We start from the raw sequence: 25175 nt of genomic DNA on the forward strand, positions 1-25175 counted from the left end.
CAGTAAGACTTCACACAATAAATCTTCTCAGGATTTAGCAGGTGCTTATCATCGCTTTCGTTGCTTAGAATGAAAAATGGTTTTGATAGACATCAGCAGTTGCTAATTAACATTAACAACTTGGCTGCCGCGGTTTATGTGCTCACTGCAGCCGGTGCACTCAACCAAAGATTGTTCATGAGGGAAGTAACTTTACCACTGTACAACCATAGTGCTTCGGTAGTTCTAATAACTCCGACAGTGACTACAGTCACATTCTCCCATACATTCATATTCATTTGATGTATTTAACAGTTATGAAAGATATGATGGTTGCTTTTGCATAATTGCAGGTTTATTGATTAAACCAAGATTAACATTTTGGCTCACCAACCAAACCAGTAAATTACCTGAAGAAAGGTTTTAAGATTATTATTTGAGATAAACAGATACGATTTCACAGAAATCTGTTCAGCAGCCAAAAATGTTTGCATTTAATGTTGAGCCAATGAAGTGGACTGCCCACCAACTGCTAGATGATTTAAACAAAGTTGGAAAGCATGCAAGGAATGTATATAATCAATGCGATCACCTGTATTATACTGCTAGCCTTCACCGATTTACTGACCAAACTAAAACAACTAACAGATACTTGGATGCTGCTGAGTCTTTATTTGCAACCCCGGCTTGCTAAACACAGCCATTATATACAAAGGCACGCGTCTGCAGATTGAACACCAAGGGAAGCAACACGAGGATGCTGAAGATACCCAAACCCACTGCTGATCCTTTATGCAAGCAATAAGGATTCAACCACCACCTCAGTTCCTTTGTGTACTCTCATTAGCCTAAGATGAAGAACATCACAGAAACAGTCTTCTAGTCAGCAAATCACATGGCGCTGTCACTGTTTTGTGTTATTAATAAGGCAGATTTTCTTCTTTATGTGTCTCGCATAGAACACTTAAACTGTTGGACTTTATTCAACCAACTACTCAATGAAGTATCTCATTGTTATGCTCAAACATTTCTGGGCAGAAGTGGTCTATCAATGAAGAGGCCGATGCTCACAGAGCTGTAGATTGTAATAGAAGACTGACAACAGCTATCACTGAGCCTCACAGTCTCTGCAGGCTGGACATTCCAACCATTAAAATCCGGCTTAAAGTGCTGAAAAAATACCTGATGAACTACAGGTGGGTCTAAAAGAGAAAGAAAAGATTTGTCAGCAATGACACGGGATCACTGTGTCATTGCTGACTAATCCGTTAAGCCAGACATTTGATGTACAGCGTTGTTAGACTTGGCAGTGAGAATTTTGCTTTTAAGTCTCAAGGACTTTTCTGGGCCAGTATTGGCTTACAAAATTGCTCAATGCACTTAATAAAGTCAGGCAGGTAAAACCGCTCCAGAGAAATGGCTCTGACTCCAGGGCAGCAGGAAAGTAGGCAGACCAACTTTGGACTATTATATTTCTGATCCGAGAAGAATATTTAAAATTCTAATCTGTCCTATTTCTAGGTCAGCAAATGTATGGTAAGGACATACTTTTGTTTCCTTTCCTTCAATAACTTTTTTTCCCATTCTATTTCAGTCATTTAGTCTGAACATATTGATTCAGCTTTGGGACACCACATAAAAACAAGTTTTACCTTGGTGGTACTGAAAACCTACATTACTACACACAATACTTCTGTAATACCAGTAAAATAAACAGTACACCTGAATTCTCTCCAGGAACTTTACACCCTATATTTAAACGGTTTGCACACAAAAAGCTACAGCAGGGACACAGACATTGAATTCAGTAAACACGTTTACCATCTTTTGTAGAGGTGTAGCTGCATTATTTGTCTGGCTACGCTCTAGTCCCCTTGAAATAGTTCCCATTCATAGAGGTGTGCTTGGTTTACTCACAGAGCTTTTTATTAGGAACACCTTGTACATGTTATTCATGCAAATTTGCAATCAGCCAATCGTGTCAGCAATGAAATATATCAAACATGTTAGTCTCAGCGACTTTGACAGTAGTATGATTGTTGGTGCCAGATGAAAACTGCTGGTCTCATTGGATTTTCATGCATGTCAGTCGCTGAAGTTTACTCAGAATAAAAATATTCAGCGATAAGCAGATCTGCGGACAGATCCTCATGATGGTCAGAGGAGAACTGTCAGACTGGTTTGAGCTGAGCGATCATTCACTGCAATATATGTGATGGAAAATACAAATCTAAAAATATTAAACATTAAACATATGTAACTGTTGCCTTGGAATTAGGCAGATTATCCAACATATTCCACTGTCTAATTGGCTGAGTGATACAAAACATTTTTTGACAAAACTGCTGCTATTATATGATGTAATTATTGGAATATTAATACATTTTTATCATTGGACCACCATCATTATTCTTTGACTTTCTTTCTTTCTTTTCTTCATAAACTGCATGTTCAAAATAATTTTTCTCAAGTGAAAAAATTGCTCGACAGGGGAGAGGAGGGACTGACAGGTCAGATACTGTGATAAAATCAAAAAACAGCCTGCAGCAGTTTTAAAGCTTTGTATGACCAACCTGCTGAGAAATAAAATATGTCCAACACAATTTATAGAAGCAAGCACATAGAAGATGTGTCCAGTGTGGGGTGGGGATTTTCTGCCCAAATCTGGGGAATATGAGATAAAGTACTTAAACATCAATCAAATCTTGTATTATCAGTCAGAAGTATGATGCCAAGATTCAGCAATCGCTGCAGTCTTTCACCACTCCTAACACCCTGTATTCATATTAACAAGGAGAGTGAGACTGTCACACTGTCCCAAGCTGTGTTCCATAAATCCCATCTAATTCCATGCTGAATCATTTTTAGCCAAATGCCACAGCAGTAATCCTTCTCTGCTTGAGACTCTGGAGCAACAGTGAGGCTCTCCAGGCAGATGTTCCTTTCAAAGCAGTCCAAGTCTCACAACTAATAGCATTAGCCCGAGACACACATTCAGCATCTAGCCTTTGCTTAAAATTGGGCTTCCATGAGGCCATGTGCACACGATCCAGAGACTGAGTTGCTTCCTCAAAGCTCCAAAAAGAGATTCACAGTGCAATATGGAGCAGTTAAATTTATCCACTGTTTTTGTGTCACCCTAAGCAGAATTTGAAGACTAGGCATTCAGATGTCAAAAATACATCTGAAATTGAACCTAAACTGCTCATAAATGATTATGAGATTTTATTTTATTACTGTACACGTTTTTTTCTTATGTAGAGAATTAACAAGTGTACTAGAACACTGGTGATGAAAATGAACCAAGAATCAAAATATCCCAGATATAAGAGGACAACTGCTTACGTTCCTGCTACTGAAAAATATCACACAAATGATCTGATTTTATTGAGTGTCCATTTCCAATTCATTTAATTAAACAGAGTAAGTAAAACAAATGTCATTGTCCATTAGTCTCACATGAATCTACTCTTAGTTGTCAGTTTATTAGGAACAGCTAGAAACGTAATGCAGTGTAGTAAAACATTGCGCTGCATTAATGTTAGCTACATGTACCCAAAAAATCCCTTTTGTGCAGAAGATCTAACAGTAAATGGTACATAAATCACAAGTTACGCACCACTGCTTCATTTAAGGACATATATTCAATAATAAACTGGATTTTAAAAGTTAGTGCATTGAACCAAATGTAAAATCAAGTAGACAGCAGACAATGTCCAAGTGAGTAATTATAAAAAGAATGTTAGAATGTGGCACGGAGGATAATGAGCCATAAAAACGAGCGGTGTCTTCGCTCATTAAGCTGATCCCTTAGTATTAATTGTAATCCAAACCCCTAACTCTCAGTAAGCCTTCCATTATTCCCTCCTTTTCTTCAGCTACATTAAATCAGTGTGTGATCTGCTTCTATCAGAGTCCTTCATGCTTCAATATCAGCAGGAAATGGAAACATCCCAGCTGTGCTGGAGCAATAAATATAAACATCTGCGAAATTGATTAAACTAACCTTTATCAAAACCTTCGCAGGATTGCAAAAAAAGCAGGAAAGCGGGCCTCAGTCATCTACAGACAACACACTATGGGCGAAAGAGCTGAAGCACCTTAAGACCAAAGGGGATTGAGTGAAAATGAAAATATATTTTGAAGCAGAATCATCCCATCAACAATGCCTGCTTTGTCAGGCACAATGTAGAAATCTGTATTCACAGCACACACCATTAACTGCCTAGTGGAGCATGTGCAACAGAGAATTATAAAGCTGTCCCTTCCCTGTAATACGGACCTCAGATGTCTTACGTTACAGCAATAAAGTGGGCTACTCTCTGTTGTGTGTGCTATCTGTCACTAGCAGAGATGGAAAAAGAAATTGGTTATAGACCACCTTTCCATGAGGAGGCAAACACTGAAAGACAATGGACATGTATGTACTTTCAGAACAGCACACAACACAGACAGGTCTATTCTTTCTTTTCACAGCCTATAACAGGTGCACAGGATACGGGCCCTTCAATGATGTCAGTTACTGATATCACTTACTGATAAGGAAATATAATTGAGGCTTGATATATTACAAAACCATTTTTAAAGGCAAACATCAAAGTGTGTTGTCTGCATTGTTTGATCAGAATCAGAATCAGAATACTTTATTGATCCCAGGGGGATATTGTGTTTGTTACAATTGCTCCAAGTAAAAGGTAGAAATATAGCATATAAGATTAAAAATGAAATATAAAATAAAATATGAAATATATGTATATGTATATGCAAATGTTTATTCAGTAAAATAAGGTATTTATATCAGCAAACATAAATGCAGATACCAATATCTGTGATAGTCTCTTATCAGCCAATTTTATTGGCGAACTAATAAATCGGTTGAGCTCTAAATGTAAACACATCTAGAAGATTAGAAACTTCTATATTCAAATAACTGTCATTTAAAATTGTTCCATCATAAACCATGCTTAACTTGCTTTTTCATTCACAGCTTGGTTGAAAAATACTAATGAAGCTGATGAATGCTGAAAAAATTGAACGGCTAAAAAGAAGAGCAAAATGAGGTTGACATGTGCAAAAGTGACAAAAGCAAATACTGTCTTTTGCTCTTTATCCACCCAAAACCATTTGTAATGTTTGATTACATAAGGATGCAAAAATTATTTCTTGACCTAGAGACAATTCAAATGAATCAATTGTACCCTGAAATCCAATTACATTGCTGACTGACTCTGGATTTACTTCTGTCAAACACAAGCTACACCATGTCTAAAAAAACAAAGCTAAAATGTTTAATCCGTAATTGCTCATATGTATCCATGCCATCATTCATAAATCCAGATAAGACACAAATAAGACACTTTTTCAAAGCACATATATCATTATATCACATAATGATTGTCAGCAACAGGGCTAGTTTTTCTCTGCACCTTCACTATCTACACATGAAGCAGTGTTTGCTTTTGCTGGATTGCGATGTTAAAACTTTGCTACAGTAACCGGCTGTCACCCTGCTGCAGCAAGCAATATGACTTTGCATGTTTGCCTGATCAAAGATGCAGCTCATCTCCATAGAAATGAGCATGTGTGCACACAGCCTTATCCCAATGGGGGGAGACAACACATTAACACCCGGGCTGGGATTTGGTTTACTGCCAGTACCAGCTCCACCTGGGAGTAAGCCTGAGTATTCACATTGTTGTCACTGCTGCTGATGAGCCGGTCGAAGATCCTGTTGTCCTGTCAATGTAATCTTTACTATAAACTTGTAGAATGGTTTTCCACATCTAAGAGTAAATGTGAGAATGTACAATGGTCCAGTTTTGTCAATGACTTATCTCACACAAAAGAAAATAACATTTCCACTATTTTGGTTTAAAGAGACATTCTCTTCTTTTAGAGGAACAGAGTGATGTCCTTTTGGAGATACTAACTTTCAAATGGACAAATACCTTAATAAATACAATAATCTTTCCATGCTTTTATTGTTTACATTTTTCAGTTAACAGGGAAATCTGAACTGACTAAGATCAAAAACAAATAAGCTTCAGCTCATACTGGGTGTGACTGCACTGTGCTCTTAGGTTTTCTTCTATTTCACTCCATTTCCTCTCTCAACAGGATTTTGAACACTTTTCCACGTCATACTGTGGAAGAGCAACACATTTCCATCACAATGTGAAGTGTGTTGAAGCCCCACAACCAAGAGTCAGCTGTGCCCCTGGTAAAAAAGAAAAATCCTACTTAGCTGAAAGATGTATCCCACAATGCATCCTGACACAAATGTAGGCAGCAGCCAAATAATATACCATCAGCATCTCTCTGGGGAAGAAATGCATGAGCGAGTAAGGGGAGTGACAATAGCAAGAAAAGACCAAGGCCAAAGGGAAAGCAGAGAAAATAGATCTATGGCTTTTACGTAGTCGTTTGACCCATCTCTCCAGCATTTCCTTAAGGCACTGGCAGTTCGTTATCAATGAAACCACAATGGTCTATACCCAACAGCATTTCCAATTTGCTGATGTTGTTATTTAGCCAAAGTTGCAACATTACAAGCAGTGAACAATGGACTTGGGATAAAATTGAATGTAGCACACTTTTAATTTGACAAGTAGGAGCAAAGTAGCTAAAAAAGCTGCAGGAATAAGGATAAAATCCCCTCTCCGTCACTGTGTATAATACAGATAAGAGATTGAAAAAAATCAAAAGGATCAACATAATTAAAACCACATGATAGATAGAAACATTCCAATATCATGGTGCTATAGACCAGAGTGAACAAAAACCTTTGCAGACACAGCAGTCTACACAAAATCTTACAAATGCAGTGCTTCATTTTGTCCTTGGTTGAGGACAGGACAATGCATATCAGCATGGTCCATGAATCAACCAACAGTTCAGGTAAATTACCTTTAAACAAAAACAAATTTGCACAGAATCAGAATTTCAATTTTCTCTCAAATCCTAAGAAGATTATCGTGGAGTAGATCTGCTGAAAATGCTGTCAGCAGAAATTGGATGGCTTAGTAGAAAATAAACTTTACTGAGGAAGCACAAATTTAGCATAGGGGAGACCCCTTTCCATGCACACAGTTCAAACTGGAAACTATAAAAGGCTTAGTAAAGAATTCATGAAGACGAACATGCTATTACTGATAAATGCTGACGAGTTCATTCACTTCCCATACAGCGCATGTAGCTCACTGAATACAATCTAAGGGAGTAACAGAATCAATGTAATGCTTAATTGATTCATGTAGGTAAATTATCTTTCATTGACCTACTCCACATTGAGGTCAGAGAGCACATGGGCTGGAATAAAAAAATACATAATCGTAATATAGGGTTGTCGCAGTCAGTGTTACTGTTGTTGCACGGTTTATACTGTTTATAAAATTGGCCAACCAGCCCTACAGTCTATTTCATTGCTTTCAAAGATGTAAAACTGATTCAATTAATTTTTGTGTATCAGTGGTAGTGCCCACATCCAATTATTAAAATACTCCACTTTGTAAAAAACTCATTATCAATACATGTTACAATAATAAACTGTAAATATCTGCTCGGTGCAGCAACAGATGACAGATAACAATGTAGTGGAGTGAGGTGATCAGGGGAGAGTTGACCAATGACGCAAAAGGGCCGATTTGACGATATTTCTGATTCAACCTGAATTTAACAAAGGGAACATGATGATGTTAATGAGGCAATATGCAAACATCCATAATGGTGGCAGCATCTGGAGGTAACACTTGTACAAATCTTTAAGTGCACAACAAGAGTGAGGCTGTCTGCAGCAAAGACACAATGATATGATGTTTAACAAATCTGGAACCGGAGCATATTGGCAGTAATAGAAATAAGCCCTAAAGGAAAAATAATTGTATATCAGTTATTAAATATGTATCAAGGTAATGGCAAACATACATGCATCTTGTAATTGGTCTGCAGTAAAGTAAAAAAAATAATAATAATTACCTGTTAAGTAACATTTAAGTAAGAGAGGAAGAATAAAAAAAATGTGGTAAACAAAGAACTGGAGTTTGACATTTCCAAACTGTACTAGTGCCCAGAGGTGATATTGATCCAAGATTGATCAAAGTGTGTAACTGACTCAACAGCAGCAGAGGGATACTTACAGTGAAGGCCAACTATAACTGAAAGCAGCTCAGGCTGCACACAAGTCTCAATCCTTGTCTTTTATCTATTATGCATGTCCAGATATACTGGCTGTTCCTTGACAACAATGTGAGCTGCAGACTTCAGTTGTTGTTTTTTTAGGAGCAGCTGGTTAATATTGAGGTCTTGCTTTGGTACAGTTAGGGTTCAAAAAGTAAGTTAGTAATATCAGGGGAGCCTTGATTTCATTTTCACATTTTTCTATATCCAATAAACACTTCAAAAGTGTCAAGGTGGTGTAGAAAGCTATAGACCACACAGGGTGGGTGAAGGTGTCCAGACCAAGAGGCAGAGAGGGTGAGGAGGAGCTGACTTCATGCCCTGCTCCTTATCCCTCCATTCCGTTTTGTGCAGAAAAGAGAGAAGTGTCCCCTCTCTAAAACGCCTCCTCTCTTCTTCCACTAACAGTTTGGTGTGTTGGTGGGTGAGCCATTTTGTTTGTCAGCATCACAACAGCGGTGTAACAGCATTCAAACATGGTGGTTGTCATTATTTCCCTCTCTGACCGAAGTGACGGCTAACCACCAGGCCATAAGGGCACTGAGGGGAGGAGAGCTATCCTGACTTCATCCTCTATGGATGACACCCTGCCATATGGCCCATATGCCATGTCCCATTCCCACCTTTAAAATGGACACCATGGGAGGGCAGGACACCCTCTGCCTCTCCCAGGTGGGCTGCTGAGCAGTGACACCAGTCTTGAAACCATTCTGAGTAGATTTTGGTAGTGAGGGTAGAGGTAGTGTGATTGAATACTCTATACCATTTAAATATTCCAATTCGTCAAAAATTAAAATGCTGGCATAATAATGAAAACCCAAAATTATTTGAGAACATCACTAAATCTGCCCTCGCTCCAATGGCTTCCCGTTTCATCCAGGCCAGACTAGGGACCTGCTAATCATTACCTACAAAACTAGCACTTAGCATTCAAACTTAAAATAGACCTTGCTACCCTGATGCATATGGAAGGCACACAGTCTTTCAAAAGAACCAACTTTGAATTCAAGTTGAATAATGTCTAGAGGTAAAATGACAGCATGCAAGCTCCCCTTTGTACTTCATTTAATTCCTGTGGAATTACATCAACCTTGAAGACAGAACTTCAAAACCTCTCTTATAACACATTATCTTAATTACAGCTTTCCTTTCAAGGAGCATATACATGAAAGATGAATAACATCACCTTTATTTTGTTTTGACCAGAGATAAAGGGACATACTTTTAGCATCTTAGCCATAGATTGGATGAGAAACTTTATCTCCAATGTCCCATACTTAGCACACCCCTCATCCATCACATAACACATAAAGTCGCGAAAACAAAAAAAATCCAGGCAGCTATTATATTTGACGCAGCAAAACGATTTGTTCCTTGGAACTCTAAGTTGTCTGCAGTTTGAACTGGTTGACCATTAATTGTGACTGACAGACACATCAGATAAGCGCCAGTGCTTTCTGCTGACACCTCGTCTGGAGAGTATTTGCATTGTTCATATGCCAACACTCCAGTCACAGGAAACTTATACATGAGGCATCCTGACAAATTTGGCTTTTAATACAACAGGTTATTTTATAAAAGTGTGCTACACCCCACAGCTTTCCCTTCATTTATTCTGTTCTGACTCAGTAAAATTGCTCTCAATAGCATCTTAATCAGACACAGCAAGGATCAGTGATTACAAATCATAGTCCAATGTGCATCATTGCAGCTGTCATAAGGATAATTGGAGAAGCAAGCGTAATGTCATTAGGCTAATGAAAATAACTGATCTAGCAATTATTGGTGATCATATACTTAATGAAGCAGTGAGGGCATATATCAAATACAAAGAATCTGACAGCTTTTCAATCAAGTATCTCAGCAGGCTGGTTTGCCTTCTATTTAAGCTGCCTACAAAATGTTGCATCAAATAAGCAATAGGTGGGTCTCCCCATTATGTGCACTTTGCAAGTTACAGAATAAACTGTAGAATGACACCAATGAAAAGGTAAAACAAAAGATAATCGCCTGTTTTTTTATCTGGAAGTGCTTTTATAAAAACCCTGGTAGAGAATAACATTTCCTCTTTACAGACTGTTAGCCAGCAAGGTGAAACATGTCATAAAAGTGATAATCCACTAAAAATCTTTTTAGTATCCAACACTCACGCCCTCAAGGCTTGAAAGATCATGTTGGTGATTTTGTGCTTCATGGAGAATAGTGGGTCTAGTGCTTGCATTCATTTCTTAAAGTCTCAGAACATGAGTGGGTTAGGGGTTATAGATACACCAAATTTGATTTGGTGTATGACCTATGTTTGTGGTCAGCCCTCAAAAGCAGCATTAGCCATATGTGCAGCTGAAAACTAATTGTTATGGTTCTGATTGAAAATACTTCAAGAGTAGTTGGCCCCCCAAAACATTCCTACCAATATATTCTGTTGATATCATTATTTTAATAATTACAATTACTATTAATGCATTAGAGTGCAGAAGAGATGAATGAATCAAGATCCCACCAATACATACACCATTCCCAAGTCAGTCTCAGCTGTGAGTCATTATGTTTTACCACATTTTCATAGGATTAAATAGCTAATTAAAATTTACCAAACACATTTGCACCCGAACAAACATCAGTGAGATAAAAACTTCCTAAAATGACAGAAAACATATTTGAGATGTTTTGTACTTTGACTTTCTTGGTTTATGTCCCATCCACTAACATGGAGGGGGCCGCCATTATGACTTATCGTCATCATCATCATCGAGATGCTTTGGCTTCACCTTTGGGGAGCTCTCATGTTGTCCATCTTTATATACAGTCTATGGTTGAAATGTATGCTCATAATAAGTTCCCAGGTCCCAATGGCACTAAATATAAATAATGCAGTGAATAATTTACTACATCTACATATGATGAAACCAAAATAGTTGTTAAGTTTGTAGGTATAGAGCTGAGTGTTCTGGAACACGGTGATTTATGTGTTCAGTGTCTAATTCAGTGTCACTGATGTGAGGTGTTTTCCATTTCATAATATACCTGATTATAAAGATCTGACGTACTTCTTTCCAATACTAGCAGTAATATCATATCTACTTTTTGTCAAAATTCCAATCTTGGCCTTTTAAAAAGACGTGAACCTAAATAACAAAGATAAAAGAAAAGACATTTCATGAAAGACATTCCGAACAGGATCATCCAACCACATTTTCCCCAAGACTGTTGGAGATAAACATTATTATTTCATTACTCCACAAATTGGATCCCATGAGATACAGTTAAGAATCCTTCAGGAGCTTCACATCCATTCTACAATAAAAAAAAACTGAAATCATCAAAATTCCTGTAGTCATGACATCTTATAGACATGGAGCTTTCTCTGGCATCTTCCTTGGGTAGTATTATTTATGCACATTTTGTGATATAATTTAGATGAAGAGGCGGATATAATCACAATTACTGTGTCATCTGGTCCCAAAACTGCTGTATTAAATGTGGTTCATTTGAATGCACATAATTCCGATGCAGGTTTTATTTTCGTGTGCAAACAAGTATAATTAAATGTGTCTGAAACCCTAAACCTCTATTAATTAAAATCTGTCATTCAAACGCTTGAGCCCTTCAGATTTTTGGATTAAATGCACATCTACTGTGTGTAGCATGCACAGATTACTTTGAAACAAAATGTGCACAGAGAAAGGCAGCTGGGACAATAATGATCTGCACTCAGTAAGTCAAAATAAAGCAAAATAAAGAAATGACCCACAGAGGATAAGTGTTGGCGATGGGGAAAAAAACACTGTGGACTACAGTGTGTTATACCTTGCGCACTATTCGTGTGAAAATGGCACTGCAAAGTGTGCAGAGGGCAAGGTGTCACAGACCTCAGCTATTGCAGTGCTACGCTCATGTCTAAAGATGCCAAGGGCTACAATTTGTCCCACTACACAAAGTGGATTTCTTCTGTGCCAGAACAGGTCGTAATTAATCTCTAGTGTGCCAACAAAGGGAAGCCAAACACTGCAAACAGGCTCTGCTGTGGTACTCCTGCAACTGGTCAGAGCAAAAGGTATGAGCTCAGTCCCTGTACATCATGTTAAACTGTGACTATGAGGGGAACCGGCTTCATTTGCCAACCATGGTTGTTGGATGAGCTCAAAATTCCAAACCCCTTTGTCCTGACAAACCATTCCTTCTCATTTTCCTCTCATGTTGTTGCGACAAACGGGGAAAGCTACTCAAAAATGCTCCCTGCATGAGGCAATATAAATTCAGGGCGAGGGTATACTCCCACAAGCACTCACACTGTAGTTAGGAGCAGGTGCAGTACCCAGGAATATAGAAGCTGTCCAAATATGCTCATCCAACTCTGAGCAGTTTTGTACATCTCACCTGCAGCTGAATTCTCCATCACTCTGCATCAGCACAAATGCCATTTGAAATCAATGGTGTGGCAGTGAAGCAAAGTTCTCACATTACACTTTAATGTCTGCAGGTATTCACTTCACCTTCACTGACATCATCCACGAAGTCTGAACCGTTTTACAAGCAAACACAGTGGGGTCTGGATTTCAAACTTCATGAACTCACTTTCCCATCGAGCCTTTCCCCATTGTTATCTGAGCTGTTTGTTTATTTTATTACATCAAGTATTTAGCTAGTATTGATTTGGTGAGGCAGTTTATAACTGTGGGTTTTTTTTTGTTTACTTATGCCTTGTAAATAGAAACAATTCTAAATGAATGACTGGCTTTGTATGTGTGTGAGACTTTTAAATGTTTGCTGCTCTGTCCTCTTATTTCTTGTTTGACAGCAGTGCTGCACTTAAGTTAATGGTCATCAGGGTTAAAGGAACCTTGTTGTGTCATATTGTCAACATTATTATTCTGGGTTCAGGATTAACAGGCAATAACGTCCGGATAAAACGGTGACTTACCAAATTCAGCACCGTTTCCACAATATCCCGGTTGCTAACCTCTCCAACCTGGATCAGTCCGATTAGAACAGCAAATTTCATTTTGATATTCCGGATTGGAACCGATGGATTGATAATCCCAGCCGGGAAGAGCACTGGACCCGAGGCGGACATCGTCCCTGTCTCACCGGAGACAGCAGTCGCGTGCTGCCCGTGACCTGGCGGAGGTTGTCGGTCCGAGAGCGACACGGAGCCCGGCATTGCCACCGGTCTCTCGCTTGTCATTTCCCCCCGTCGGCGGCGGGGTGGAGGGGAGAGTTGAGACGCGTTCACCCCGGTGATGTTTTTAATCGCTGCTCTGGAGCGTGAAGAAGAAGAACAAATGAAAAAGACAAGAAAAAAAAAACAAACCCCCAAAACAAGAGCTCAGTCAGTCGGTCACATCCACTGAGTGAGTTCCGATGAGGGAGAACCGGCGTGTAGTCGGTGCCAAGTGACTGACCTGCGCTGAGTGTGTGCGTGAGAGAGTGAGCGTGTGTGTCTGTGTGTGGAAGAGAGAGTGTGAGTCTGTGGTGTGTGCGTGCGTGCATGTGTGTGTCTGTGTTGTGCACGTGCTCCATTCAATGCTCGGGCTGTCACCGCCATGTTGCCGCCCCCTGCCTGCGGCTCCACTCACCACGCCTGCGCCGGATGGATGCGACGCTGCCGGGGCCGGGGCCCTGGAGGTGGAGGGGGTCTGCCCGGGGGCAGGTCCCGTCCACCTGGCGACGGTGAGCAGACAAGTGCGGGGTTGCCCCTATATCTTTAAACATGGCTACTTAGAAAAGAAAATGTTTTTCCACCTACATCTGTTTAGTTGTTCTCTTGTTTGGTCAGTTGAGTTAACCGGTTACACTTTAGGAGCTGGAGACCTGAAGCTAGCACTTTAGAGGCTGCACCAAATCAAAGATGGCCACCGGAAGTTGGCAAATTTTCTGTTTTCCATTGATGTAGAATAGACAATACATTGGGTAAAAAAAGTGAGAGAACAAGTGAAAAATTCGGAAGCCCTAAAGGGTCATACATACATACATACATTTCATTCCACACGTTTTCCCGTGATAACGAGATAATTTTCCTCCATTTTCCCGTGATAACGAGATAATTAATTCGAGATCTCGAGAAAACAAAACGTATTAAATCATTGCAGGAAACATCATTTAGTGTAGCAATGTCAGAGGAGCAGGAGAATACCGATCACCGCATCACATATCTCTTCAATCAAGGCCTGACACAGGCTGAAATAGCTTTATGCCTTGCTATAGATAATGTACACATTAGTGTGCGTCATCTGAGAAGACTACAGAAGCCGAGAACGGCCATCGATTTTTTTTTTAAATTATCTCGTTATCTCGCTATAACAAAGATCGTTTTCTCGTGATAACGAGATAATCCTTCCGTTTTCTCGTGATAACGAGATATTTTTCTCGTTATCACGGGAAAACGGAGGAAAATTATCTCATTATCATGGGAAAACGGGTGGAATAAAATGTATGTATGTATGACCCTTTAGGGCTTCCACCATGCATGCACACATGCTTGAGGCACACTTGACTTTTATTATGATCATTACCTCACAAATGTTTGTAGCGCCATTTACAGTTTGAGCTCTAGATGTGTACAGTTTATTGATCAGACCTTAAGTGGTCCCCTATGCAATCGATAAATCCTGTTATACAGATTATTCTGTTGATCATCTACAAGTTAAGTTCCTAATTAGTTTGGATTTATACATTTAACAGGTACATTCAGGCAGCATTAATAGAAATTCATGAATTGAATGTTTTTTTCAGTATTTACAAAGTTTTATTACTGTTAAAACCAAGTCAAAACAATCACTGCTTTGAATGAATAGTTCTGTTTTTATTCTAAAGAACAGAATGCAAAAGCATAGTAGACATTTCATTATTACTGCCTTAAGTCATAATGTTTTTATGAGACAATTGAGAACAGTAACTTCTCTAAAATCTTATATATGGCTTGTTTTATGTTTTAAGATAAAAATTACAATGATAAGACAAGAATTGTTGTTAATTGTAAATGAACCTTTCTACATGCAGAAGCACTTACACAAATGTATTTTTATGAATACATTAGGAGCTTAATTTAACAAAAAGGAAGCCATCAGATTCCAGCGATTACATAAAAGAGACTGTCATTGACATCTTGGCAACAATCCTGTCAATCGTCCTGACTGACAGCCAGGAACTGAGCCTGCATTTTATGACATCATTAAGCGGTTCTGTGTCAGGATGGCTTCAAAGGTTGTAGAAATTACTGCTGGGCATATGAAGCTGTACCTGTCATATGTGCTGCTCAGTTTTAGAATTTGATTTAATTTGATCTTATGAAATGCGGCATTATTAATAATTAGATCGTTCAACCTACTCACCAGTGAATAAGTTAAATATAATTTCACTGAATTATTGTCAACGTTTTAAAAGTTCTATTGTCCCAACATAGTAGTGTATCTAATTAATATAGTTAATATCAGTGGGGTGAAAAACAGCTTATAGACCATGTTGGGCTCAGTAGAGGTCAGTGGAGTGGGGGTGTTGAACTCCTGATTCACACAGTATGAGCATATACACAGAACTGAATCAGGGAAACAAATCTAGTATCTGTGAGCCAAAATATTGTTGAATTCCATATAATGTTGCTTTTGGTAGGTTGGCCACAGCAGCATCTTTCTGTTTTCTGTTGTAGTTTTGGTGGATGACCCTTTTACACATTCTCAACATCTCTGCTACTTACTTTATTCCAGTCAGGTTTTCAATAGATCTTAGTTTGTGATTCTATTTCAGGCTATTACTTGGAATGTACTTGAACATTTTTCATTTGTGTAGGTCTCCACGGTAGATATCAGTCCTCTCTTACTACCCGTTGAAAAAAGTACTAAAAACATCAATGAAAAGGGGAACTTGATATCAATCACATTGTTACTAGGGAAAATAAACGATTCCATAATAAAAGGAATATTCTGCTGATCAGAAAGAGCCATCTAGTGGACAAAAATTGCAATCAAGCTGATGTCTCCAGCCCATGCATTCCCATCGCATACAATTCGTCATTTTAATAACTATTGTGTTTGTACACAGTGTTGGTGCAGTGGTTAGCACTGTTGTCTCACAGCAAGAAGGTTCAAAAAGTTGCACATTGGGATTACATTGAGTTGAAACTCTATTGACAGATGGGAATATGTGAGTGAATGGTTGTTGTTAGATCTTTATTACGATAAAACTTCATTATGTTTGTTTCTTTACTTTGTCACTTGTTTGTAGTTGAAGGAAGGTTACCATTTAAGTGTGTTCACCCATGTGGACTCCTCTTGTTTCCTTTAAATTGCCAATAGAGGTCGCTGTCCTCCCACATCAGAGAGAATTGTATGTTAAGGTGAATTCTTCAGTGAGGTTACTGTGTCTGCAGTCTTGTGTTTCCTTCAAATGGCCAGTAGAGATCAGTGTCTTCCCATGCGTGTATGAACACTAAACCTTTCTGTCACTGTTTGATATTAATCGACCATAACAGGTATTTGGATTCATAGTAGATATCATTACTGAATAATTGAAATGTCTTGTTTCTTCTTCTTCATATAGCAGATTGGGAATGAGAGCAATCTCACATTTTATAAGTTTGATATTTTTATTAAAAATGATGTCTCTTGTACTTGACACTGCACAGTACAGTACCCTAAAGCAGGTATGAGCAAGTCAAACCTTAAGTCATTCTTTTTACAACCATAGGAGCTCAAGGTTTAATAAAATTACACCCATTGAAAAATGGCAATACTGAAGCAAAGTAAAACCAGCTTACAATTTTGTACCATGTGAATAACAGGGAGGTTGGCACCATAAAAGAATCAATATATAGTAAATTAACAAAATGTATTCTTTATCCCCTCACATATACAATATATACATCTTGTTTGCATGTACAGTATATTCACACACATATATACAGACACTTGAGTGTACATTATAATAATTATAGCTTTAGACCTTGAATATGAATAACATGCTTCCCAGAAGCATTAAGAGCTTAAATGTCCCAGACATCGTAGATTATAGTAAAAGTAATGTAATGACATTATCAAAGATAATAATTATAATATACAGGTTTAGCAACAGTAGGGTAAATAAAATCCTAATGCTAACGATATCGGCAGGATGATTAATTTCCCAATAAGTGATTATAGTCAGCACCTATAACATTTCCTCTTTTGTCATTGTGCAAGAGGACCTCCAGAGTATTTTTACTCTGAGAAAAACAAAACTGAATAAACTGTGCTTTAGTTCTGGGGTCCAGTCTATGCTTTGTGTCTGTCTGTTAGCAATGACTGAAAGACTCATTGTTTATCTCTGAGCAGACAACTGTCAAAGAGTTTCAAATTTTGGTCTCTGGGCCGTCTGTGATGAGTGGCTGAAAGGAGTTGCGGATCCGGGCAGCTTCTGCAGCACAAAGGTGGCCGAAGGCTTTGTTATACCAATCTGGAGACCTTCCCCTGAAATCAAAACAGTATATTCAGTATACTGCACAGACATTAATTGTACATGCATACACAACAGGGTTTAAATAAAGTGTGTCAAAATGCTTTTAAAATTATGAGACAATCATGTAGGACTAACTTTAAGTCCACTCTGCAGATGTGAGTTAGTCTGGACTTTCCAGAGCCACAGGGCTCTAGCAGGTAGTTGGACTCCAGGACAATAGCTCGTACCCCTCCCACAGGAGGACAATCCTCATGCTCTATAGACACAGAAACCAGGGAGCAGGCACCTTTGGGCAAGTCTGTCCTCCATGACCTTAGATATACAGAAAGAGATTCAGTGTAAGCTCTCAAAGAAAGATACATTTTAGCTACTTTTACACAAAGAAAGATGTGATGTTTTCTTTTCATCATCACTCACCTTAAAACGACAAAGTCCCTGCTGGGGTGAGGAGGCATGCGATTGAGGACAGTCTGAAACACTTCTGTCTGCTTGTCCAGTGTCTCAGACACTTTCCACTGTAGCAGGTCAACATCCCACAGATGGCGCTCTCGTAGCACTCGATTCAACACCACAGATGGTGGTGCTTCCACCTCCACAGACACTCTCCATCGTCTCAAAGGGTTCCCATCTCCCACCTGGGTGACGCGCAAAGAAACAATTCATACTTTTAACATATGGATGTGAAAGCAGGAACCATGATTGAGGTATAAAAGAGCATGGCTGATATCAAGTATTTTATTTTCTGTTGTAACCCTCATAGTTTAGAGTTGATGGGCAATTTTATACACTTTAAAACAATAGCAACATAACTCACTAATCACAGGGAAACACAAACCTTCTTATAGTAGAGCTCTGTGTTGTCAGAGCTGCTGCACGAAATCCAGTATTTGGACTTTTCCCGGGCCTCTTTGAGCAGGTTCTGAAGCCTCCCCTCCATATGTGATTGGTATGTTCCATCATCATCTTCTAGCTGCTTGCATAACTCATCAATTGTTGGTGCATGCAAGTCAGCCTCCACGTATGAATTACGTGACTGAGTAACCATCTCATGAGGGATCTAATGGGTGTATAAGAGCATGTGGTAAGACTCACAGAGAGATATACAGAGGGAAGCCTGTGGAAACTGCGTTCAGCCTGAGAAAGTCTTGCATCATCTACTACAGCTTCTCATACCTCAAAGAGACGGTTGCACTCTATGATCATATGAGCAAGGCCCTGTGTTGCTGCTAAATTCTCATTCAGATCCTTCTGGTCTGGTCTGCCAGTGGCATACTTCTTCTGCATGGCCCTGGGGATAATGGAGACGGAAAACTTATTAGGCCAGCAGAGTCCCCAGGTCAACATACTTACAAAACACAGTATATAAACCCTTCCTCCTCTCTGCAGGAAACCCCTTTGATCCCTTTAGCAACGATTTTAACATGGTAAATTAGAGAGCTTAGTGTTGTTTGTACACAGCATGATCTCATATAACACTGAGCTTTAAGAGTCATGTTCTTTTAAATATCAGCCCACAAAGCAATAATCTACTGAACCACTGGGGGTTGTAGCCCATTTTATGTCTGTCTTTATGGAGTCTTAGGTGAAGATAATCATGCAGGAGTTAATAGAATACATGCATGTCTAGTTCATTAGTTCTCTGAGGCACAGAATGGAAGCCAGTGTAGCTGGCTCACAATCACAGACACCAGGCTAATTGCAGGACATAAGAAAAAATATGTACCTTGGCGATAGGTTGTCTTTCTTGAGTATGTTGAGATGGAACAAGGAGGGGGCCAGGCACACAGCAATGTTCATGGGTGTCATCTGGTTCTCCTCCACAGAAGAAGTGACATCGCTGAGGAAACAGAGCAGCGTCTGCAGCACCTCACGGTTTTCATCTGACATCAGCATTATGGCTGCCTGGACAGCTTGCAACCTTTGGTCCTTTGGCACATCTGCACATATGAGGGACAACTTCATTTGTATCATTTCTGCTTACCAGACTTTGTAATAGGAAAGAGGAGCAATTGTTGAACTGTCAAAGGCCATTTACTTGATCTGAGATTGTATTTTAACTCAGCCACATGTATGTTTTCTCAGTTAAAGCTAAATCAATAAATTAAAACATTGCGTCCTTACATTGGTAGATATGGAGGAAGGTCTCCCCCAGCTTGCTGGTGAGTAGAGGCTCGGGTAAATCCCTGAAAAACTGCTTCACCATATCGGCCACATCATACGCAGACTGATCATCATAGTTCACGTCATCTGGAGAACTCTCATTCATCAGCCTCAGAGCTTGAATTCGAGACTTAACCCCTGATTTACGAAAGAGACCCACCTGGAGGCAAAACAGGAGTGTTGGTGTCAGTGTGACAGCTCACAGTGACATGTAATCACATTGTACCACAGTTCTGCCAAATGTATTATTACACCACTATTGCATCTGTCTGCAGCCCCTCAGTTATTGTTCACTAAAAACCTTACACCACGTTATGTAATTAAACCCAAGCCTTTGTTACATCACATGTGAAAATGGAGGTCACATGTAAGCTGAGAGCATGAGTGCTGAGACTGACCTGGTCAAGACACTGGCTCCTCAGGTACCGCAAGGCCTGCTGCAAGCCAAGGGGCAGGGGTTGTCCTGAACGCTGCACATGCACGATGAGAGGGACTCCGAAAACATTCTTATCCTTATAGTCTGGTACCTTCATTCTCTTCATAAACTTAGGCACAGACCTAGGAGAGACAGCAACACAGCATCTTTGAAAATGTGCTCCACTGGTTAAATTTGAGAGACAGAGCCAAATCAAAGACAAAGTACCAAAGTGATCATTTCCAGGTTTAAGATGAATTGAATTATGAATCACACCTTTGGAGGTTTAAAGGTTTTACTTACCACGTCCAGCCATGCTTGTTGGACATGGAGTACTTCTCCATGATTGCAGTGAGACGCAGCAGAGAAAACTTCTGCAACAAACTCAGCTGGCCTGCAGACTGGTTGGTAATCTGCAGGGATGCTACAGAGTGACTTAGACGATTCGATATCTGGAAGCTGGGCCATCGTAACCTAATGCAATAGAAGATGAAACCATGATAGGAAAAAGAGAATAATTATTAATTTTGTACACAAAAGAACTAAACTATTGTGATTTCATATGTTTCAGTACTTAATACTGTTAAACAAATCTTACCGATTGGGTCGTGTGAGTGAAGCACCTACTCCTGAGTCCCTCCTCTCCCTGAGCCTCGTGGATTCTGTCTCAGCAAGTGATACTCTGTCTCTGTCTCTGTCTCCATCACTCGGTGTGGTCTGGCTCTCTGTAACTGAATTTCCCTCAAAGTCCAGTGTGATCTGACTAGACGACTGGAGCCCCACCGTATCCTCCCTCTCGCCAATCATCTGTGCCAGCCCCTCGCCTCCAGGTAACACATTCTTAGACCAGTGGTCCACTATCTGCTGTAGACCGTTGACATGCAGCAAGATATCGTCCAGGTGAGGAAAGAGGTCCTCTTTCTCCAGGTCTATCAGGTCTCCAGTGCTGGCATACAGATGTGAGCCAGGAACATTATCATACACACTGATGCGGCTACCTCTGGAGCAGCACTGGGTGACAGGCCTGGATTCCTTTCTGCATGAAATTAGTGGGGAGTCCAGGTGCATGCTGCCGGTGTGCCAGTTAATAGAGGCCCCATTGGTTGGGGACAGGCTTTCTATGGACAGTGCTTTGGGGAAGGTTCCTGGCTTGTGATCTTTAGGAATGTGGACCACCAGGTCTTCATAGGAGCAAAATTCATTCTTGCGGTTTTGTTCTGCAACTTTATTCATTTGGGTATCTGAAAAGATGTCTATGTCCTCTAAATACATGCCACTTCGTTTGTAGTCTGACCGGTGGGCCTTATGCTCTTTCAAGCTGGGTGTGCTGACCGCACTGCCACTAGAATGGCTGCTACCTTCGCTACCACACTGGGAAGGAGGAACTTTGTTGGACTCCTGAGCTCCACCATCTCCATTTATGATTTCAACACAATGCAGAGTCTTCAGTGCCTGGGCCTCCTCTTGAAGCACTGGAGAACTGATGACTAGCGTCTTACGACCCCTTCCCAGTGTTCCTCGAGAGCGCAGTGTCTCCATGCGCTTCAGGAAATCTTTGGCGCGGATGCGGCTTGTCTTGCTGTGCTTGTCAGACAGTGAGTCGTAGTGAGCAATTTCTTTGGGGATTTGAGGCATAGTGAAAGAAGTGGAGTCTGGCATTGCAGCAGAATCTGAGCAGGTGCGGTTGGAGCAGTCGGAGTCCTCTGTGCTGAGGCCCCTGTGACCACTGCCCCCGCTGCTCTCGCTGTGCAAAGAAGAGACCTCTGGCTCACTAAGGTCTGTTAGAACGCTCTCACTACTGGTGGTGGTTCTCAGAGGTACGTCTTCCCTGAAGGGCTGACCTTCTCTTCCCAGCAGACAGTCAATGTCCTGTAACCTGGACCAGCGCCGGCTGCTCCACTCAAAGGTCCATTTGTCGCTGATAGCATACAGGTCTTCTTCATCAGAGTCTTCACTCTGGAGAGAGACACATAATGTGACGTGTGTTCTAATGAAGGTTAATATTTAGGATCGCTAAAAATGTTCCATGCTCTGAATAGCCATTGCATCGTTTTAAATTTTTAAACATTTGCATATTTTTCCTCTTTGTGTTGTAAGAAGAACATTTTTCAGGACACATAGTATCACATGTCATGTATTGCACAGTTAAATGGGAAATCACTTAAGGATGTGTCTGCTCAATATTAATAACATAATACTATAAGCCAACTGTGATATAACCCCAAACAAGTGATTCCATTGACGTGAATACTTTTCTATAAATAGACCAAGACAGGAAAAAGTCATATCAGCCAACCGGCTACATTACGATGTGGGGACAGATAAACATCATGATACTTGACAGGAATGAAGACAAAGGTTCGATCTCAAATATCATATAATCTAGGCTGAACAGATGAAGCCAGGAGGCGCACGCACAACTTACAGCCATCTTTGTAATGAAATACCATTTCTTACGATGGCAGTGACGTTTGTTTGCTGCAATAACTCTTACAGATATCAAATGAAAAATGATATGAGTCAAGTAATGACGATTTTTGGAGGGTAAAAAACCACACAACGAACCCTTGGAGGTACATACAAGTGTTCAAGACATGAACAGGGAAAATGCATGATATCTGCTTTGGCCTTATTTCCTTCCTGCATTTTTTAAAATAGATACTTAAACATTTTGATATTTAAGGTCTAAATTGAGTGTCGTCGCTTACTTTCTTCTTCGGAAGGTTCACGTCAAGTTTCATAGAGGCGCACTTGTTCAAGGTGTTGAGTCGCCTGAAACAAAAAAATTAACCAGAGAATTAAATACTGTTTTGAACAAACAAGAGAAAACACCAGAAGAGTCTCTTAATGAGCACACCAGAAATAAATCCCATTCTGTTTGCTATTTATGCCTTAACCTGATCAGCCTTTGTTCTGGACGCACAACCAGACCCAGAGGGGAAATCAGTTTCCATACACATTATCCTAAACCTAATGAACGCTGGTAATTGTCAGGTGCTCTGCTCTGTTTCTCTCTGTGTTGGATCAGAACGATTGTGACTTGAACGGTAGCGTGTGTGTGTCTGCGTGCATGTCCATTTGTGTGTGTGTGTGTGTGTGTGTGTGTGTGTGTGTGTGTGTGTGTGTGTTAATTTGAAGAAAGGTGAATGTAAGGTCAACAAGTGGATAAGCCACATACTGTATCTGTTTCAATCACAGGCTGGTTTATTCAGTGGAGACATCTGTAGATCTTAATCTCCAAATGAACCTGTCTTCGATGCCATATTGCACACGGCTCTTGATGATTTTAAGAGATGGCTTCAGCTGCATCTAAAATTACTTTCAAGAATCTACTGTTTTCTTTGAATAGTTCAACCAAAGTCAAATAAAAAACATGAGACATTTTTAAAAATTTGTAATAAAGAATACAGTCTAAGGCTTTTAAGCATGTGCTTAGTGATTAAAGCCTATGAGGGTGTGTGAACTGAGATATATAAAGTAACGGCACTAAAAATTGAACATGAACCAACAATAGCAAAGGGGAAAAGATGACAGCATAACACACCACAACTCACTGTGCCTCAGCTTTAGAGAAAAGGATGCTCATTTGTGGTGAGATAATTACAAGCAGATATTTTATAATAGTCTTTTTCACAGATTGACAGTATTGTTCAGTGACAGTAAAAAGCCACCACTGGAGGACATGACTTTCCTGTAGTGCTGGGGATGATAGGGGTTAGCCACACAAGAAGTTCCCATGATTGTTACTGTAGATAGTAGGAGCTGGCTGAAGAGAGGATTTCTAAGCTGGGGGCCCCTTATTCCGCAGGCCTAAAGAGTTTCGAATGTGGTTGCTAAAACAGGAGGCAGCTTAGGCAGGGATCAGAGAAAGAACTCACATACATGAAATGTCAGTTTTGCTACTATCAGACACCCGCAATACGCTGGGTGGTGTTTATTTTCGCACACACAAGACTGTGGTGGCGTAACTGACAACAAAGCAATCCTTATGTCCCCATAGAGACGCTGGGAAGTCTTGGACAAAATCACGTTGTAAGTGGAACTGTTTCCAATTGTCCTCCATTTATCCCGTGGCTAGTTTGGAATTTAGATGAGTTGCTTTAGGGTTGTTTAGAGTCACAGTATATTGAGCCGTGCGAGGCGCCCTTCATGCTACTCCCGCTTGCCCCTTGGGATGGTTGCTATAGTTACTGTGGCAAGTGAAGTGCTGTTTTCATCCCAGAAAAGTGCATGAGCTATCTTTCCCTATAAGGGAGGGATCCACTAGTTGTTGATTTAGTGAACTTTTATATTATTTATATATTTATATCTGGCAAAGTTACCTCCTGAAAATACTCTTTTACATTTGATTAATTAAACATTTAATTGCTGACAGATGAAGGTCTGATGAAGATGGAACTATTTATTACATTTACTAAATGCAAGACGAAGAAATGTTTGGAAAATCTTCTTTTCTTCATGAGTTTCTAAACCTAACTTAAGAAAACAGGAATATCATGATGTTTTCTTTCTAGCGTCATAATATGAGTAAGACGTTTCACTTCAAAGTTCACATAGGGATTCTTACATATTTCTACTTTCGGGCAAATAAATGTTTTGACTTGGGATAAGCCATCTGATTTAAGTGACAATTAAGTTTCCGGTTACCTGCAAAGAGGTTCCACTAGATCTTTGTCCAGAAAGTCGTGATCTCTTTTCACAGGAGAAATGTCAATGGGAAATTGGGAATCTGTAGTGGGGGGGAAAAGCATAACAACAACAACATTAGAGAAAGATCTGGAAACCACATTCTTTCCAGAAGTACACTGCAGGCTGGGAGACCATCAAACTCGCTTTGTATGTGATGCTAATGAGAAGAGACAGAATTTGCCAGAATGACAGCGCTCAGGCCTGTGTGGGCATTACATCTGGCTCTGGGTATAGGCCTCCTCTTACATAACTTGGGAGACAGCATCCAGACCTTGAATCTGACATTCCACTGCGTTCATGTGAAGCCATTAAGTTTTTATGAAAAGCA

The 25175-nt window shown here is 40.0% G+C and overlaps 2 protein-coding genes across 8 annotated transcripts in view; both read right to left on the bottom strand.

Moving 5' to 3' along the window:
* Window positions 1-13786, bottom strand: part of nbeab (neurobeachin b) — a 173174-nt gene extending 159388 nt beyond the window's left edge. The window contains exons 1-2 of the mRNA XM_069534755.1: window positions 13557-13786; window positions 13076-13412 (exon numbers count right to left, since the gene is read on the bottom strand). Of these exons, the coding sequence (XP_069390856.1) occupies window positions 13076-13412; window positions 13557-13699 (480 nt within the window). The 5' untranslated portion in view covers window positions 13700-13786. The remainder of the gene's footprint in view (window positions 1-13075; window positions 13413-13556) is intronic.
* A 2936-nt stretch (window positions 13787-16722) lies between these two features.
* The window catches only part of stard13b (StAR related lipid transfer domain containing 13b), a 58843-nt gene continuing 50390 nt past the window's right edge, over window positions 16723-25175 (bottom strand). For all 7 annotated transcript variants that reach the window (XM_020088268.2, XM_020088269.2, XM_069534756.1 and 4 more), the window contains 12 exons: window positions 24806-24887; window positions 22867-22930; window positions 20757-22114; window positions 20462-20632; window positions 20142-20301; window positions 19705-19903; window positions 19307-19520; window positions 18757-18871; window positions 18419-18640; window positions 18001-18218; window positions 17719-17895; window positions 16723-17594 (listed from right to left, as the gene is read on the bottom strand). In XM_020088268.2, the coding sequence (XP_019943827.2) occupies window positions 17477-17594; window positions 17719-17895; window positions 18001-18218; window positions 18419-18640; window positions 18757-18871; window positions 19307-19520; window positions 19705-19903; window positions 20142-20301; window positions 20462-20632; window positions 20757-22114; window positions 22867-22930; window positions 24806-24887 (3098 nt within the window). In that variant the 3' untranslated portion in view covers window positions 16723-17476. The remainder of the gene's footprint in view (window positions 17595-17718; window positions 17896-18000; window positions 18219-18418; window positions 18641-18756; window positions 18872-19306; window positions 19521-19704; window positions 19904-20141; window positions 20302-20461; window positions 20633-20756; window positions 22115-22866; window positions 22931-24805; window positions 24888-25175) is intronic.

This window comes from Paralichthys olivaceus, chromosome 11, assembly GCF_024713975.1.
Source record: "Paralichthys olivaceus isolate ysfri-2021 chromosome 11, ASM2471397v2, whole genome shotgun sequence".
Taxonomy (NCBI): Eukaryota; Metazoa; Chordata; class Actinopteri; order Pleuronectiformes; family Paralichthyidae; genus Paralichthys; species Paralichthys olivaceus.